The following is a 19,326-nucleotide window of genomic DNA, read 5'->3' as shown; positions in this document are numbered from 1 at the left end:
AGTTACCAGGAAATAAAGGTAAGACAAAAACGACAACACTGCAGAGTAACACAATGTAAACTTAACAGTTTACAATCCTGCATTCAAGTTATGTTCTTTTTCCCCCACAGGTGCTTCTGATACCAACCGTGTCGTCCAGATACCTCCTTTCATCACAAAGAGAAGCGGGGAATCTGTCGACAAAGAGATCAACTGTTCGCACAGTATAAGCGGCTACAATGCAATCCTGTGGTACAAACAGGACAAAGACAACTTAGAGTTTCTGGGATATATAAATATTAACTTTCCTAACCCAGAGGTCGCTCTGAAAGAAAAAATCAACTTTAATGGAGATGGTCGTTCACACTCAAGCCTCACCATTAACAGTCTCTCAGTGAATGACAGTGGTGTTTATTTCTGTGCAGCCAGTCAGCACAGTGCCTCACTGTTTCCTACCGTCAATACAAAAACACCTGCACTCAGCCTTCATACAAACCAGAGACCTCATCTGACACGACACCATGTCATTAAGGAATGGAAATAAAGTTTGTGACGTTTGTGGTCAGGAAGTTTCTTCATGCCAAAATGATAAAATCTCAAATCCTGCAATTGCTGATCGTAAAAGACGCCTGAATTCACAAGTAAGTGACTCCATTTTCTAAAAATCTCAGTCAATTATGAGTTTATAATCACAGAAGACAAAGAACACAGAGCACATTTGTGAAATTGTTTCAAAAAAACAAATAGGACGCTCCGTGAAATATTGGAGTCCGAGCCCTGAAATCATCCGTTTGAGATTAACCTAGAGGCCGAGGAAAATCCATGTTAATCTCTGGCTTGATTTCACGAAAATCATTCCTCTCCACAAATGTGCTACATGAATAGATTTGACCTTAATTCCCTGATCATGAAGTTTCTGATCCGCTGTTTTAAGAACGTGTTTAAATAAGGGTTGCAAAACAACTGAATCCTACTTAAGTAACAATGCAATTAATTGAATGTACTATTATTATTATTATTATTATTATTATGATTAACAACAATACTAGTCTGTGTAAAACCAAAAAAAACATATTTTTTATGGATTTTCTCACATTGACAGATTGTTTTATAATGAAATTTATAATTCCTACTTTAAATATCAAAATAAATAAGTCCATCATAGGAAAACATCTGGCCTCTTCACTCAGTCTATGTATGTGACGTATTAAATGTCAGTGTCACATGATCACCTCACATAATGCAGTGACACGCCCACCTGCAGAACCTTATATCTCTATAGAGTAACTGTATGAGAGTGAGGTTCAGTCAGAATATGGATAAAATCATCATCGCGCTGTCTCTCTCTTTACTGTGGACTCCAGGTAATGAACAGTAAAGTCATTAAAGGAAACACCAGATAATATTATAAAGATTTTTTTAACTCTTACTCTTGTGAACGCAGGTTTTTTTTGCAGGGACTGATGTGACACAAACCCCCATACTGTGGAAAAACAAGGGCGACAACAAAGCTACAATACACTGCAGTCACACCAAGGGGGAATTACTGTATAAATAAAATATAGCAAACCAAGATCCCTTTAAAAAACAATATATATGTGTATATATATATATATATATATATATATATATATATATACATATACATACATATATATATACACATACATCTTTATTTATCATTTGATACGTTGATTTTCAAAATAAAGAACACTTGAGGCAGTTTTTCCTCTTTGTTTTTTTGCATAAAAACCTTTTACAGCCTTTTTATTTCATTTTATGGTAGGCAAAGATGCACCTTAAACACCAATACTCACAGTATTTCAGAGTACCTTCTTTTTCTCTCTTCTTCTAATCTTTTTGATATCTAAAAATACACCCATAAAAAATTGGTAGCGATTATAATTTTAGAGGAACTGTTATTGTGAAAATACCCAAAATGTATTTTTAAATGGCATTTCCGTCAATAATTATTTTAATTCGATCTTCAAAATAGTGTGTGATACACACTTAATAAATATTTGTTATGTGATTATGCATTGCTTGAACACAAGGAGTAAAAAAGGAGTAACAATATACACGTTATTCTTATTGTAAGTTCTTGAAAATTAGCAAAGACTGTTGTATCATATACAAACAGGAAGTTTTATTTTAAAGGAAATAATTGTTCGTGTTGATAAGATATAGGTCTCAGAAACATGATACAAATGGTTTTATAGGGTTAAATGTGAATATTTCTACTGTTCTTTGCTCCTCTGTAATAAAGAAAGCAGGAAAAAAACAAATCCATATCTTTGCTTTGCAGACAAAATCAGGCATACAAGGACATCGTCAACAGTTTTTGCCAATTTTGGACATTTTAAGGACCAAATAACTACTTGATTAAACAAGAAAATCAAGAGATTAATGAATATTGAAATGAATAGTTAGTTACAAAGCTGCTGCTTACATCCAGATGTATTGGTACTGCTAGTATAAAGTTATTATGTTCACAACAACAACCAAAGATCCTGCCTTGGGAGATTTCAGTAGAAGGAAACAAAAACATTCATGGTTTCTTCAGCGCATTTATTTGCACGTTTTCCATTTTTAATTAACTAATTAACTATTCTGGCCTTTGTATTTGTGTATTGCCTGTTTTGTCTTTTACTTTTGAGTGTGTTTTTTTGTGAATGATTTGCTCCATATAACAAAGAACTAATTGAAACGGAATAATCTGTTTGTGGACAAAACAAGACATTAGAGAAGGTCGTCATGTTGATCTTTGGGGAACACCAAACAAACAACTGATTCATCAAAAAGAAAATGGATTGATGTGAAATCTTTGTTAGCTGCAGGATTACGTGTTGTACAGTAGGGGGATCCTGAATACCACAACTGTCTCAATCGCACACACACACACAAACACAACACATTATAAGACACTCGCACATTCCAGTCTGTTCACTCTGTAACCACACTGACAGTTATGACTCTGAACATGGACTTTATCAAACGTGGTGTTAGCAGCTTGTTCCTGTTCCTGCTCTGGGTAAAAGGTAACGTAATAATAAATAAATAAATAAATAACATCAGAAAACTGCATTTCAGATTTAAATATTGTTATATAATGTATTTTTTTTTTAATAAATAACTCTTTATATACACAGGTCTGGCTGATGGCAGTGATGTCACACAGACTGCCATGGTGTGGGAGAAAGAGGGAGACAATGCAACAATGCACTGCAACCACACCAAAGGTGGAGCATATTTCCAGATGTACTGGTACAGACAGCTGCCGGGAGAAGACATGAAAGAAGTCGCGTTTACAAGAATAGACAGAAAAGATTTTGGAAATTTCAGTGCGAAAAAGTTCGCAGCCACCAAACCCGACGCTCACAGTGGAACATTCACGGTGAAGAATGTGGAGCCCGGTGACAAAGGCTGGTATTTCTGTGCCGTGGCTCAGCCCCACAGTGACACCGTCAACTGACAAGGCTGATCAAAAACCTCTGTGCTGGGTGTTTCTCTTCATGTTCTTCTATTAATGACATGGAAATGCTTTTACTGAACCTGCATTATGACGCAAGTAAGTTATGATGTATGACAAAGTCAATGTTAATGTATAGGTTTCTTATTGAGACAGTTTCAGTCATTTCATTAGATTTGAGGAAGAGTTCTGAAAGATATACTGTTTAATCAAAGCGTTTAGACCAACAATTATTACATTATTAGTAATTTAGCAAACTAATCCATAATCAATCAGTTTGTGTTTTATTTATTGATTCATCTATTTTTAGTAAAGTAAGTATTTGAGGGTTTCTTCATTTTGGGGAGGAAAATGAGCACCATTTTCAGACTTTTTTGGATTTAACATACAACACAAATGAAGACACACGGACATTAAGAAACTACAAATATAAATAAAATGCTTTAGTTAAAAATATAAAATAATAATAAAATAACTTATTAATTCATAATGAAAACTAGAAAAAGAACTCTCAGAACAGGCCAAAACCAGTGTCAGTACAACTATCCCTATCCCTCAAGTCAACAACTGTACTGAATTGGGATTATTGACTGAATCACCAGCAAAATCCAATCACTTCTTGCTTGAAAAATAACCTTCATCTCCCAAAAATCATTCAAATACGTTCTTTACTTTACTTTTTTAAAGTTACTGTTCACAAACAGAGAGAGAAAAAGACAAAAGCACCAGAACTATAATTTAATCCTAAATTTTAAACTGAATTTAAACCACCTGCAGTATTTCTCACACCAGCAGGGGGAGAAAAACCTCTAAAAAAAATCAAATGAGCCCAATTGACTGCAGTATCAAGAGAACACAAGCCCCTCCCTCCCTGACCAAGAGTAAAACTCTCTCATCCACAGGTGCTGAACTGACAAGATCTGTGAAAGAAGCTGAAAACAACGTCTCATATCTTCAATACTTTAACATGATCTTTGTGGTTTTAATCTGTTGCTTTCTTCATTTACCAGGAAATAAGGGTAAGAAAGAAAACAACAACACGTGCAAACTTAAAAGCGTCCGATCATGCCTTTAAGATCTGTTCTTTAATCCCACAGGTGGTGCTCACACCAGACAAGCAAAGACAACGGGAGAATCTATTGACAAAGAGATCAACTGTACACACTCTATAACCCAGCACAATACCATTGTCTGGTACGAAGAGGAAAAACACTATTTAAAGCGTCTGCGATTTAGTAACACAAGGAAAAATCAGCTTCAGTGGAAATGGTCGTTCACACTCAAGCCGTACCATTAACGATCTTGCACTGAATGACAGTGTGTGTGTGTTTGTGTGCAGTCAGCGCACTCTGTTCCCTCAAGTCAACACAAAACACCTCAAGTTTACACCACAAGCATCTGCACTCTCTAATCTAAACCAAAGACCTTACAAATGCTCACATTTGTGAAACTGTCACATTTGAACCAAGTTTATTTTTATTTTTTAGAGTAGAAGAGTATGTCAAATAACTGATTCATTTTACTGACTCCCTAAAGCTCCATGAAAATCAGGTGAGTAAAGGATAAATTGTAGGCTATTATATGAATTACCATCTTTATAACCAGTTAATGGTCCAGTGTGTACAATCTAGGTGAAATCATTTCTATTTGTCTGATCATGAAGACAAAATTGTACTTAATTTTCTTTGTGTGTACAAAGTTTTTTTTTTTTTTTTTTTTAACAGGAAGCCATTTTGGACCACTATGTTTTTGCAATACCTCCCACAAAATAGTGCTAAGCAATATATGGATATTATATCTGTATCGTATACTGACATTACAGTATCTGTGGCAACTTTTCCTGGTTTTAAAGGCTGTTGCATTATTAATAATAATAATAATAATAATAATAATAATCATATTTATTACACTGAATACATTTACACTAAATATTATACACAATTGTACAAATAATACATGGAATCAACAACATTATATTTCTAAAAGTCACTTCATAACACTTTTAGGTCTACATATTTGTGTTCAAATATTTACAGGCAACGTCATTGTTTCTAACAAACGTGTATATATCCTTCATTTAACATTAAAAAAGCCAAAGAAATGAACCAGGTATTTTAGGGTGTATTTACAGTGTACGGTCGCTCTCCTTTGAGAAGCACAAACATCGCAAAAGAAAACTTTTCATGAGCCCAGAGAAACGACCTGTGTGCAGCGTCATAGCTCGATAAGTCTCCTTGAGATAAAGCCTCACAACAAAGGACAGCACTGAGCTGAAATGACTGAAATGACCGAGCACCTCGACTGAAGCCACTTGCAGTATTTGTCACACCAGCAGGGGGCAACAAACCTCAGCAAATGCAGTTAGATCATCTCTATTGACTGCAGCTGTGCTGTTACCCTGCTGTCCCTTCATCACTGTAGTTGTAAAGCGATCCCATCCACAGGTGCTCAATCACCCGGGCTTATATCTTCAATACCTTTAACATGATTTTCATGGTTTTTATCTGTTGTTTTCTTCAGTTACCAGGAAATAAAGGTAAGACAAAAACGACAACACTGCAGAGTAACACAATGTAAACTTAAGAGTTTACAATCCTGCATTCAAGTTATGTTCTTTTTCCCCCACAGGTGCTTCTGATACCAACCGTGTCGTCCAGATACCTCCTTTCATCACAAAGAGAAGCGGGGAATCTGTCGACAAAGAGATCAACTGTTCGCACAGTATAAGCAGCTACGATGTAATCCTGTGGTACAAACAGGACAAAGACAACTTAGAGTTTCTGGGATATATAAATTTTAACTTTCCTAACCCAGAGGTCGCTCTGAAAGGAAAAATCGACTTTAATGGAGATGGTCGTTCACACTCAAGCCTCACCATTAACAGTCTCTCAGTGAATGACAGTGGTGTTTATTTCTGTGCAGCCAGTCAGCACAGTGCCTCACTGTTTCCTACCGTCAATACAAAAACACCTGCACTCAGCCTTCATACAAACCAGAGACCTCATCTGACACGACACCATGTCATTAAGGAACGGAAATAAAGTTTGTGACGTTTGTGGTCAGGAAGTTTCTTCATGCCAAAATGATAAAATCTCAAATCCTGCAATTGCTGATCGTAAAAGACGCTTGAATTCACAAGTTAGTGTCTCCATTTTCTAAAATGTCAGTCAATTATGAGTTTATAATCACAGAAGACAAAGAACACAGAGCACATTTGTGAAATTGCATCAAAAATCCAATTGGAGTCCAAGCCCTGAAATCATCCGTTTGAGATTAACCTAGAGGCCGAGGAAAAATCCATGTTAATCTCTGGCTTGATTTCACGAAAATCATTCCTCTCCACAAATGTGCTACATGAATAGATTTGACCTTAATTCCCTGATCATGAAGTTTCTGATCTGCTGTTTTAAGAACGTGTTTAAATAAGGGTTGCAAAACAACTGAATCCTACTTAAGAAATAATACAATTAATTGAACGTACTATTATTATCATTATTATTATTATTATTATTATTATTATTATTATTATTAATAATAATAACAACAATACTAGTCTGTGTAAAACCAAAAAAAGCATATTTTTTATGGATTTTCTCACATTGACAGATTGTTTTATAATGAAATTTATAATTCCTACTTTAAATATCAAAATAAATAAGTCCATCATAGAAAAACATCTGGCCTCTTCACTCAGTCTATGTAGGTGACGTATTAAATGTCAGTGTCACATGATCACCTGACATAATGCAGTGACACGCCCACCTGCAGAACCTTATATCTCTATAGAGTAACTGTATGAGAGTGAGGTTCAGTCAGAATATGGATAAAATCATCATCGCGCTGTCTCTCTCTTTACTGTGGACTCCAGGTAATGAACAGTAAAGTCATTAAAGTTAACACCAAATAATATTATAAAGATTTTTTTAACTCTTACTCTTGTGAACGCAGGTTTTTTAGCAGGGACTGATGTGACACAAACCCCAATACTGTGGAAAAACAAGGGCGACAATAAAGCTACAATACACTGCAGCCACACCAAGGGGGAATCATATTTCCAGATGTACTGGTTCAGACAACTGCCAGGAGAAACCATGGAGCTAATTGTTTTGACAACACCAGCCGATAAAGATTTCCACTTTGGAGATTTCAGCAAAGAAAAGTTTTCAGCCGACAAACCTGACGCTCGTAGCGGCACATTCACAGTGAATAACCTGGAGTCAGGAGATAAAGGCTTGTATTTCTGTGCTGTGAGTGAACACAGTGACACAGACGTCTGTGGAAGCTGAACAAAAACACTCACCAAATCTCGTTTTTATTATGGACTGTAGGGGGACCTCAAGCACCACACATTCTCACCATTCCTTCTTTGACATGTTGCAATAATATAAATAATCATATTTATTACACTGAATACATTTACACTAAATATTATACACAATTGTACAAATAATACATGGAATCAACAAAATAATATTTCAAAAAGTCACTTCATAACACTTTTAGGTCTACATTTGTGTTCAAATATTTACAGGCAACTTCATTGTTTCTAACAAACGTATATCCTTCATTTAACATTGAAAAAGCCAAAGAAATGAACCAGGTATTTTAGGGTGTATTTACAGTGTACGGTCGCTCTCCTTTGAGAAGCACAAACATCGCAAAAGAAAACTTTTCATGAGCCCAGAGAAACGACCTGTGTGCAGCGTCATAGCTCGATAAGTCTCCTTGAGATAAAGCCTCACAACAAAGGACAGCACTGAGCTGAAATGACTGAAATGACCGAGCACCTCGACTGAAGCCACTTGCAGTATTTGTCACACCAGCAGGGGGCAACAAACCTCAGCAAATGAAGTTAGATCATCTCTATTGACTGCAGCTGTGCTGTTACCCTGCTGTCACTTCATCACTGTAGTTGTAAAGCGATCCCATCCACAGGTGCTCAATCACCCGGGCTTATATCTTCAATACCTTTAACATGATTTTCATGGTTTTTATCTGTTGTTTTCTTCAGTTACCAGGAAATAAAGGTAAGACAAAAACGACAACACTGCAGAGTAACACAATGTAAACTTAAGAGTTTACAATCCTGCATTCAAGTTATGTTCTTTTTCCCCCACAGGTGCTTCTGATACCAACCGTGTCGTCCAGATACCTCCTTTCATCACAAAGAGAAGCGGGGAATCTGTCGACAAAGAGATCAACTGTTCGCACAGTATAAGCGGCTACACTGCAATCCTGTGGTACAAACAGGACAAAGACAACTTAGAGTTTCTGGGATATATAAATATTAACTTTCCTAACCCAGAGGTCGCTCTGAAAGAAAAAATCAACTTTAATGGAGATGGTCGTTCACACTCAAGCCTCACCATTAACAGTCTCTCAGTGAATGACAGTGGTGTTTATTTCTGTGCAGCCAGTCAGCACAGTGCCTCACTGTTTCCTACCGTCAATACAAAAACACCTGCACTCAGCCTTCATACAAACCAGAGACCTCATCTGACACGACACCATGTCATTAAGGAACGGAAATAAAGTTTGTGACGTTTGTGGTCAGGAAGTTTCTTCATGCCAAAATGATAAAATCTCAAATCCTGCAATTGCTGATCGTAAAAGACGCTTGAATTCACAAGTTAGTGTCTCCATTTTCTAAAAATCTCAGTCAATTATGAGTTTATAATCACAGAAGACAAAGAACACAGAGAACATTTGTGAAATTGTTTCAAAAAAACAAATAGGACACTCCGTGAAATATTGGAGTCCGAGCCCTGAAATCATCCGTTTGAGATTAACCTAGAGGCCGAGGAAAATCCATGTTAATCTCTGGCTTGATTTCATGAAAGTCATTCCTCTCCACAAATGTGCTACATGAATAGATTTGACCTTAATTCCCTGATCATGAAGTTTCTGATCCGCTGTTTTAAGAACGTGTTTAAATAAGGGATGCAAAACAACTGAATCCTACTTAAGTAACAATGCAATTAATTGAATGTACTATTATTATTATTATTATCATTATTAACAACAATACTAGTCTGTGTAAAACCAAAAAAAACATATTTTTTATGGATTTTCTCACATTGATAGATTGTTTTATAATGAAATTTATCATTCCTACTTTAAATATCAAAATAAATAAGTCCATCATAGGAAAACATCTGGCCTCTTCACTCAGTCTATGTAGGTGACGTATTAAATGTCAGTGTCACATGATCACCTCACATAATGCAGTGACACGCCCACCTGCAGAACCTTATATCTCTATAGAGTAACTGTATGAGAGTGAGGTTCAGTCAGAATATGGATAAAATCATCATCGCGCTGTCTCTCTCTTTACTGTGGACTCCAGGTAATGAACAGTAAAGTCATTAAAGGAAACACCAGATAATATTATAAAGATTTTTTTAACTCTTACTCTTGTGAACGCAGGTTTTTTTTGCAGGGACTGATGTGACACAAACCCCCATACTGTGGAAAAACAAGGGCGACAACAAAGCTACAATACACTGCAGCCACACCATGGGGGAATTACTGTATAAATAAAATATAGCAAACCAAGATCCCTTTAAAAAACAATATATGTGTATATATATATATATATATATATATATATACATATACATACATATATACACATACATCTTTATTTATCAAAATAAAGAACACTTGAGGCAGTTTTTCCTCTTTGTTTTTTTGCATAAAAACCTTTTACAGCCTTTTTATTTCATTTTATGGTAGGCAAAGATGCACCTTAAACACCAATACTCACAGTATTTCTGAGTACCTTCTTTTTCTCTCTTCTTCTAATCTTTTTGATATCTAAAAATACACCCATAAAAAATTGGTAGCGATTATAATTTTAGAGGAACTGTTATTGTGAAAATACCCAAAATGTATTTTTAAATGGCATTTCCGTCAATAATTATTTTAATTCGATCTTCAAAATAGTGTGTGATACACACGTAATAAATATTTGTTATGTGATTATGCATTGCTTGAACACAAGGAGTAAAAAAGGAGTAACAATATACACGTTATTCTTATTGTAAGTTCTTGAAAATTAGCAAAGACTGTTGTATCATATACAAACAGGAAGTTTTATTTTAAAGGAAATAATTGTTCGTGTTGATAAGATATAGGTCTCAGAAACATGATACAAATGGTTTTATAGGGTTAAATGTGAATATTTCTACTGTTCTTTGCTCCTCTGTAATAAAGAAAGCAGGAAAAAAACAAATCCATATCTTTGCTTTGCAGACAAAATCAGGCATACAAGGACATCGTCAACAGTTTTTGCCAATTTTGGACATTTTAAGGACCAAATAACTACTTGATTAAACAAGAAAATCAAGAGATTAATGAATATTGAAATGAATAGTTAGTTACAAAGCTGCTGCTTACATCCAGATGTATTGGTACTGCTAGTATAAAGTTATTATGTTCACAACAACAACCAAAGATCCTGCCTTGGGAGATTTCAGTAGAAGGAAACAAAAACATTCATGGTTTCTTCAGCGCATTTATTTGCACGTTTTCCATTTTTAATTAACTAATTAACTATTCTGGCCTATGTATTTGTGTATTGCCTGTTTTGTCTTTTACTTTTGAGTGTGTTTTTTTGTGAATGATTTGCTCCATATAACAAAGAACTAATTGAAACGGAATAATCTGTTTGTGGACAAAACAAGACATTAGAGAAGGTCGTCATGTTGAGCTTTGGGGAACACCAAACAAACAACTGATTCATCAAAAAGAAAATGGATTGATGTAAAATCTTTGTTAGCTGCAGGATTACGTGTTGTCCAGTAGGGGGATCCTGAATATCACAACTGTCTCAATCGCTCACACACACACACCACACATTATAAGACACTCGCACATTCCAGTCTGTTCACTCTGTAACCACACTGACAGTTATGACTCTGAACATGGACTTTATCAAACGTGGTGTTAGCAGCTTGTTCCTGTTTCTGCTCTGGGTAAAAGGTAACGTAAAATAAATAAATAAATAACATCAGAAAACTGCATTTCAGATTAAAATATTGTTATATAATGTATTTTTTTTTTAATAAATAACTCTTTATATACACAGGTCTGGCTGATGGCAGTGATGTCACACAGACTGCCATAGTGTGGGAGAAAAAGGGAGACAATGCAACAATGCACTGCAACCACACCAAAGGTGGAACATATTTCCAGATGTACTGGTACAGACAGCTGCCGGGAGAAGACATGAAACAAGTCGCGTTTACAAGAGCAAACACAGATCCCGATTTTGGAAATTTCAGTGCGAAAAAGTTCGCAGCCACCAAACCCGACGCTCACAGTGGAACATTCACGGTGAAGAATGTGGAGCCCAGTGACAAAGGCTGGTATTTCTGTGCCGTGGCTCAGCCCCACAGTGACACCGTCAACTGACAAGGCTGATCAAAAACCTCTATGCTGGGTGTTTCTCTTCATGTTCTTCTATTAATGACATGGAAATGCTTTTACTGAACCTGCATTATGACGCAAGTAAGTTAAGTCAATGTTAATGTATAGATTTCTTATCGAGACAGTTACAGTGATTTCATTAGATTTGAGGAAGAGTTCTAAAAGATATACTGTTTAATCAAAGCGTTTAGACCAACAATTATTACATTATTAGTCATTTAGCGAACTAATCCATAATCAATCAGTTTGAGTTTTATTTATTGATTCATCTATTTTTAGTAAAGTAAGTATTTGACAGTTTCTTCATTTTGGGGAGGAAAATGAGCACCATTTTCAGACTTTTTTGGATTGAACATACAACACAAATGAAGACACACGGACATTAAGAAACTACAAATATAAATAAAATGCTCCTTTAGTTAATAATATAAAATAATATTTATTCATAATGAAAACTAGGAAACGCACTCTCAGAATGGGCCAAAACCAGTGTCAGTACGACTATCCCTATCCCTCAAGTCAACAACTGTACTGAATTGGGATTATTGACTGAATCACCAGCAAAATCCAATCACTTCTTGCTTGAAAAATTACCTTCATCTCCCAAAAATCATTCAAATACGTTCTTTACTTTACTTTTTTAAAGTTACAGTTCACAAACAGAGAGAGAGAAAGACAAAAGCACCAGAACTATAACTTAATCCTAAATTTTAAACTGAATTTAAACCACCTGCAGTATTTCACACACCAGCAGGGGGAGACAAACCTCTAAAAAAAATCAAATGAGCCCCATTGACTGCAATATCAAGAGAACACAAGCCCCTCCCTCCCTGACCAAGAGTAAAACTCTCTCATCCACAGGTGCTGAACTGACAAGATCTGTGATAGAAGCTGAAAACAACGTCTCATATCTTCAATACTTTAACATGATCTTTGTGGTTTTAATCTGTTGCTTTCTTCATTTACCAGGAAATAAGGGTAAGAAAGAAAACAACAACACGTGCAAACTTAAAAGCATCCGATCATGCCTTTAAAGGCGACATAGAATGCTTGTATCACACATATATGTTAGTTATGGAGGTCTACTTACATATATTAACTTGTTTTCATGATTAAAAACCTCCTAATCGCTGCAAACGAGCCGATCAAAATATCTCCTCGCTGACGCTCTCGTCAGCCGCGCTGTTTCAGACCAAACAGTTGCTGTGATTGGCCAGCCAACGAGAGCTTTCCTACTGTCCTGTGATTGGCCAGGTACCTGGAAGTGACGTAATAGATAGGCCAGCGCTCAGATACACAGCTCCCCCTCTGGCACGGTGGATGCTCTGCATCTCAGCAGCTACAACGAGACTAGTTCTTCTTCTTCTTCTGCGGTTGAATGTACGCAACCGGATGTGCCCGGACTAGTGCCCGCACCGGGAGGCGCTACGGTGGTGAGGATTTCTGATGACGACATCAAATTAAGGAAGTGTCGATCCGCTTCGCAGAGCCCAGGAAAACAATACAACACTATTTTCTCAGCAGTGGCTGAACTGTTTGTTCTGAAACTTTAGGGTTTCATAAACGAGGTAATGACGCAGATACACACAAAAACGCAGCGTTAATTGGAGCTTCCGGTCTATGTCACCTTCAAGATCTGTTCTTTAATCCCACAGGTGGTGCTCACACCAGACCAGCAAAGACAACGGGAGAATCTATTGACAAAGAGATCAACTGTACATACTCTATAACCCAGCACAATACCATTGTCTGGTACGAAGAGGAAAAACACTATTTAAAGCGTCTGCGATTTAGTAACACAAGGAAAAATCAGCTTCAGTGGAAATGGTCGTTCACACTCAAGCCGTACCATTAACGATCTTGCACTGAATGACAGTGTGTGTGTGTTTGTGTGCAGTCAGCGCACTCTGTTCCCTCAAGTCAACACAAAACACCTCAAGTTTACACCACAAGCATCTGCACTCTGCCTCTATCTAAACCAAAGACCTTACAAATGCTCACATTTGTGAAACTGTCACATTTGAACCAAGTTTATTTTTATTTTTTAGAGTAGAAGAGTATGTCAAATAACTGATTCATTTTACTGACTCCCAGTGTGTACAATCTAGGTGAAATCATTTCTATTTGTCTGATCAGGAAGACAAAATTGTACTTAATTTTCTTTGTGTGTACAAAGTTTTTTTTTTTTTTTTTTTTAACAGGAAGCCATTTTGGACCACTATGTTTTTGCAATACCTCCCACAAAATAGTGCTAAGCAATATATGGATATTATATCTGTATCGTATACTGACATTACAGTATCTGTGGCAACTTTTCCTGGTTTTAAAGGCTGTTGCATTATTAATAATAATAATAATAATAATAATAATAATCATATTTATTACACTGAATACATTTACACTAAATATTATACACAATTGTACAAATAATACATGGAATCAACAACATTATATTTCTAAAAGTCACTTCATAACACTTTTAGGTCTACATATTTGTGTTCAAATATTTACAGGCAACGTCATTGTTTCTAAAAAACGTGTATATATCCTTCATTTAACATTAAAAAAGCCAAAGAAATGAACCAGGTATTTTAGGGTGTATTTACAGTGTACGGTCGCTCTCCTTTGAGAAGCACAAACATCGCAAAAGAAAACTTTTCATGAGCCCAGAGAAACGACCTGTGTGCAGCGTCATAGCTCGATAAGTCTCCTTGAGATAAAGCCTCACAACAAAGGACAGCACTGAGCTGAAATGACTGAAATGACCGAGCACCTCGACTGAAGCCACTTGCAGTATTTGTCACACCAGCAGGGGGCAACAAACCTCAGCAAATGAAGTTAGATCATCTCTATTGACTGCAGCTGTGCTGTTACCCTGCTGTCACTTCATCACTGTAGTTGTAAAGCGATCCCATCCACAGGTGCTCAATCACCCGGGTTTATATCTTCAATACCTTTGTTACGTGTGCATGTTTTTTGCTCTTCTTTTGTGTCCTGCGCCAGGTGCCACCCTCCCCACCTGACTGGTCAGGCACACCTGCGGCACCTTGGCAATCAGGTGGATTGCCTCAAAGCTGCAGGGATGGAAGCAGACGGGGCCAGTGGGCCAAACCGCCAGACAGTGAGAAGCTGTTGGTCGTGAACGAGAGCTGTGTGCTGCGCTCTATCCTCGACTTGTGCATATTCGCTCGTAGTGTTAACCCTTGGTTTTTCTTTCTTGGCTTCGCTTCCATCAGGAAGTAGTTTTGTGTTGACGTTGATTTACTTACGCAGAAATAAATAGTCTAAGTTTACAAATATCTCTGTTTCTTTTCTTCTTCGAAACGCCCGGTTTTATATTTAATTGTTGCCCGCCCCATTTCCCCTGGATGCCACAAGTGGGGACGTAACACGTAACATGTACGGTCGCTCTCCTTTGAGTAGCACAAACATCGCAAAAGAAAACTTTTCATGAGCCCAGAGAAACGACCTGTGTGCAGCGTCATAGCTCGATAAGTCTCCTTGAGATAAAGCCTCACAACAAAGGACAGCACTGAGCTGAAATGACTGAAATGACCGAGCACCTCGACTGAAGCCACTTGCAGTATTTGTCACACCAGCAGGGGGCAAAAAACCTCAGCAAATGAAGTTAGATCATCTCTATTGACTGCAGCTGTGCTGTTACCCTGCTGTCACTTCATCACTGTAGTTGTAAAGCGATCCCATCCACATGTGCTCAATCACCCGGGCTTATATCTTCAATACCTTTAACATGATTTTCATGGTTTTTATCTGTTGTTTTCTTCAGTTACCAGGAAATAAAGGTAAGACAAAAACGACAACACTGCAGAGTAACACAATGTAAACTTAACAGTTTACAATCCTGCATTCAAGTTATGTTCTTTTTCCCCCACAGGTGCTTCTGATACCAACCGTGTCGTCCAGATACCTCCTTTCATCACAAAGAGAAGCGGGGAATCTGTCGACAAAGAGATCAACTGTTCGCACAGTATAAGCAGCTACACTGTAATCCTGTGGTACAAACAGGACAAAGACAACTTAGAGTTTCTGGGATATATAAATATTAACTTTCCTAACCCAGAGGTCGCTCTGAAAGAAAAAATCAACTTTAATGGAGATGGTCGTTCACACTCAAGCCTCACCATTAACAGTCTCTCAGTGAATGACAGTGGTGTTTATTTCTGTGCAGCCAGTCAGCACAGTGCCTCACTGTTTCCTACCGTCAATACAAAAACACCTGCACTCAGCCTTCATACAAACCAGAGACCTCATCTGACACGACACCATGTCATTAAGGAATGGAAATAAAGTTTGTGACGTTTGTGGTCAGGAAGTTTCTTCATGCCAAAATGATAAAATCTCAAATCCTGCAATTGCTGATCGTAAAAGACGCCTGAATTCACAAGTTAGTGTCTCCATTTTCTAAAAATCTCAGTCAATTATGAGTTTATAATCACAGAAGACAAAGAACACAGAGCACATTTGTGAAATTGCATCAAAAATCCAATTGGAGTCCAAGCCCTGAAATCATCCGTTTGAGATTAACCTAGAGGCCGAGGAAAAATCCATGTTAATCTCTGGCTTGATTTCACGAAAATCATTCCTCTCCACAAATGTGCTACATGAATAGATTTGACCTTAATTCCCTGATCATGAAGTTTCTGATCTGCTGTTTTAAGAACGTGTTTAAATAAGGGTTGCAAAACAACTGAATCCTACTTAAGAAATAATACAATTAATTGAACGTACTATTATTATTATTATTATCATCGTTATTATTATTATTATTATTATTATTATTAATAACAATAATACTAGTCTGTGTAAAACCAAAAAAAGCATATTTTTTATGGATTTTCTCACATTGACAGATTGTTTTATAATGAAATTTATAATTCCTACTTTAAATATCAAAATAAATAAGTCCATCATAGGAAAAAATCTGGCCTCTTCACTCAGTCTATGTAGGTGACGTATTAAATGTCAGTGTCACATGATCACCTCACATAATGCAGTGACACGCCCACCTGCAACACCTTATATCTCTATAGAGTAACTGTATGAGAGTGAGGTTCAGTCAGAATATGGATAAAATCATCATCGCACTGTCTCTCTCTTTACTGTGGACTCCAGGTAATGAACAGTAAAGTCATTAAAGTTAACACCAGATAATATTATAAAGATTTTTTAACTCTTACTCTTGTGAACGCAGGTTTTTTTGCAGGGACTGATGTGACACAAACCCCCATACTGTGGAAAAACAAGGGCGACAACAATGCTACAATACACTGCAGCCACACCAAGGGGGAATCATATTACCAGATGTACTGGTTCAGACAACTGCCGGGAGAAACCATGGAGCTAATTGTTTTGACAACACCAGCCGATAAAGATTTCGACTTTGGAGATTTCAGCAAAGAAAAGTTTTCGGCCAAGAAACCTGACGCTCGTAGCGGCACATTCACAGTGAAGAACCTGGAGTCAGGAGATAAAGGCTTGTATTTCTGTGCTGTGAGTGAACACAGTGACACAGACGTCTGTGGAAGCTGAACAAAAACACTCACCAAATCTCGTTTTTATTATGGACTGTAGGGGGACCTCAAGCACCACACATTCTCACCATTCCTTCTTTGACGTGTTGCATTAATATTAATGATCATATTTATTACACTGAATACGTTTACACTAAATATTATACACAATTGTACAAATAATACATGGAATCAACAACATTATATTTCAAAAAGTCACTTCATAACACTTTTAGGTCTACATATTTGTGTTCAAATATTTACAGGCAACTTCATTGTTTCTGACTAACGTATGTATATATCCTTCATTTAACATTAAAAAAGCCAAATAATCTATTCTGAACGTAGATTACAAACTGTTCACATCCATTATCACTAAAAGACTGGAACATTTTTTGCCTGACCTGATACACGAGGACCAGACAGGTTTTGTCAAGGGACGGCAAACACAGGACAACATCAGGCGCACACTTCATATTATAGAACATGTGAATAAACACCATACAAGCGCTGCACTGAAAAAGCGTTTGATAGGGTCAGCTGGGCTTTTTTGTATAAAGTAGTGGAAAGGATGGGATTCAATAATAAATTCATAAATTGCATAAAGGCATTGTATACTGACCCATCAGCCAGAGTTAAAATTAACGGGCATCTGACAGGCACTTTTAAACTGTACAGAGGGACACGACAAGGTTGTTGTGCTAGTCCTGCCCCCTTCGCAATTTTCATAGAGCCACTTGCTCAACTAATCAGACAAGAAGATAAGTTGACAGGAATCACGATGGCAGGAGATGAACACAAAATAGGACTATTTGCTGACGATATAATTACCTTTCTTCAAGATCCAAACACAACGTTTACCATATTATTAAAGAGAATGGAAGAATATGGATTGATGTCAGGTTACAAATTGAATATGTCAAAAACTCAGATTTTATCCTTTAATTTCAAGCCAAATAAAGAAATCAGGAAGAGATATAATTTAAATTGGAATTCTAAGTCAATAAAATACATAGGAGTGATAATAACTCCGGAATATGACAGAATTTATGAGACAAATTACAGGCTAATCAACGATAAAATTCAAGAAGATGTAGCAAAGTGGTCATTGTTAGTGATGGATTTCAGCTCAAGAATTGAGGTGATCAAGATGAATCTTTTACCCAGGTTGTTGTACCTTTTTTTTTTTATCTCTCCCAGTTAAAGTACCAGATTCACAATTCTCGCATTGGGACAAGCTAATATCCAGGTTCATCTGGGCGGGTGCCAGGCCTAGGATACGATTCAAGACCCTTCAACTAGACAAAGTTAATGGAGGATTGGCATTGCCAAGTCTCAGAGATTATTACTATGCTGCACAGTTAAGATATGTCTTCGTGTTATCAAGCCAGATGGAAGGACATTGAGATGAACCTGGGTAGGGCCCCCCAATAGTCAGTGTTAGGTGGAAAAGATCATATGGATCTTAAGTTTGAAAACTCAATTATGAGAGGATCGTTCGAAATATGGTATGACGTCGTTAAAAAATTCAAGTTAACAGGCGACTGTAAGCTGTTGATCTGGCCTTCTCACACCAGGTTCAGACCAGGTGTAATAGACAAAACCTTTAAAAAGTGGAGAGACAAAGGAATAACAGCTATATGTACACTCATAAATAAGCAACATTTTAAATCATTTGGTCAACTTAAAATTGAGTTTGGATTGGACAACAGAGATTTTTACAGATTTCTTCAATTAAGACACTTACATTATATGAGACAGAAATCAAGAAAGACCTCTCATTGGAAGGGAACGATGTGATTGAGGTGTTGACAGGTGCGTATAAGCTAACTCCATAAAAAATAGTCTCTAAACTGTATAGAGGTTTAATGAAACAACAAGGAAGGAATACATTGTATATAAAAGTGAAATGGGAAA

General features: G+C 36.8%; 1 protein-coding gene and 1 gene segment (V, D, J or C); both read left to right on the top strand.

The window, feature by feature from the left end:
• Positions 1-1,294: 1,294 nt before the first annotated feature.
• LOC131444901 (T cell receptor beta variable 18-like) lies at positions 1,295-3,543 on the top strand. The segment is given in 2 exon segments: positions 1,295-1,343; positions 3,129-3,543. Coding segments are annotated over 2 exon segments (372 nt in total).
• Positions 3,544-11,317: 7,774 nt separating this feature from the next.
• On the top strand, positions 11,318-15,020 carry LOC131444900 (uncharacterized). The gene is made up of 4 exons (XM_058615604.1): positions 11,318-11,431; positions 11,538-11,846; positions 13,534-13,630; positions 14,882-15,020. Exons 1-4 carry the CDS (start codon positions 11,362-11,364, stop codon positions 15,018-15,020), a joined length of 615 nt encoding a protein of 204 aa, XP_058471587.1. The 5' UTR covers positions 11,318-11,361.
• Positions 15,021-19,326: the final 4,306 nt, after the last annotated feature.

This window comes from Solea solea, chromosome 18 (genome assembly GCF_958295425.1).
Source record: "Solea solea chromosome 18, fSolSol10.1, whole genome shotgun sequence".
NCBI classification, from domain to species: Eukaryota; Metazoa; Chordata; class Actinopteri; order Pleuronectiformes; family Soleidae; genus Solea; species Solea solea.
The sequence above is the reverse complement of the archived record's forward strand: the minus strand, read 5'-3'. Positions and strand labels throughout refer to the sequence as shown.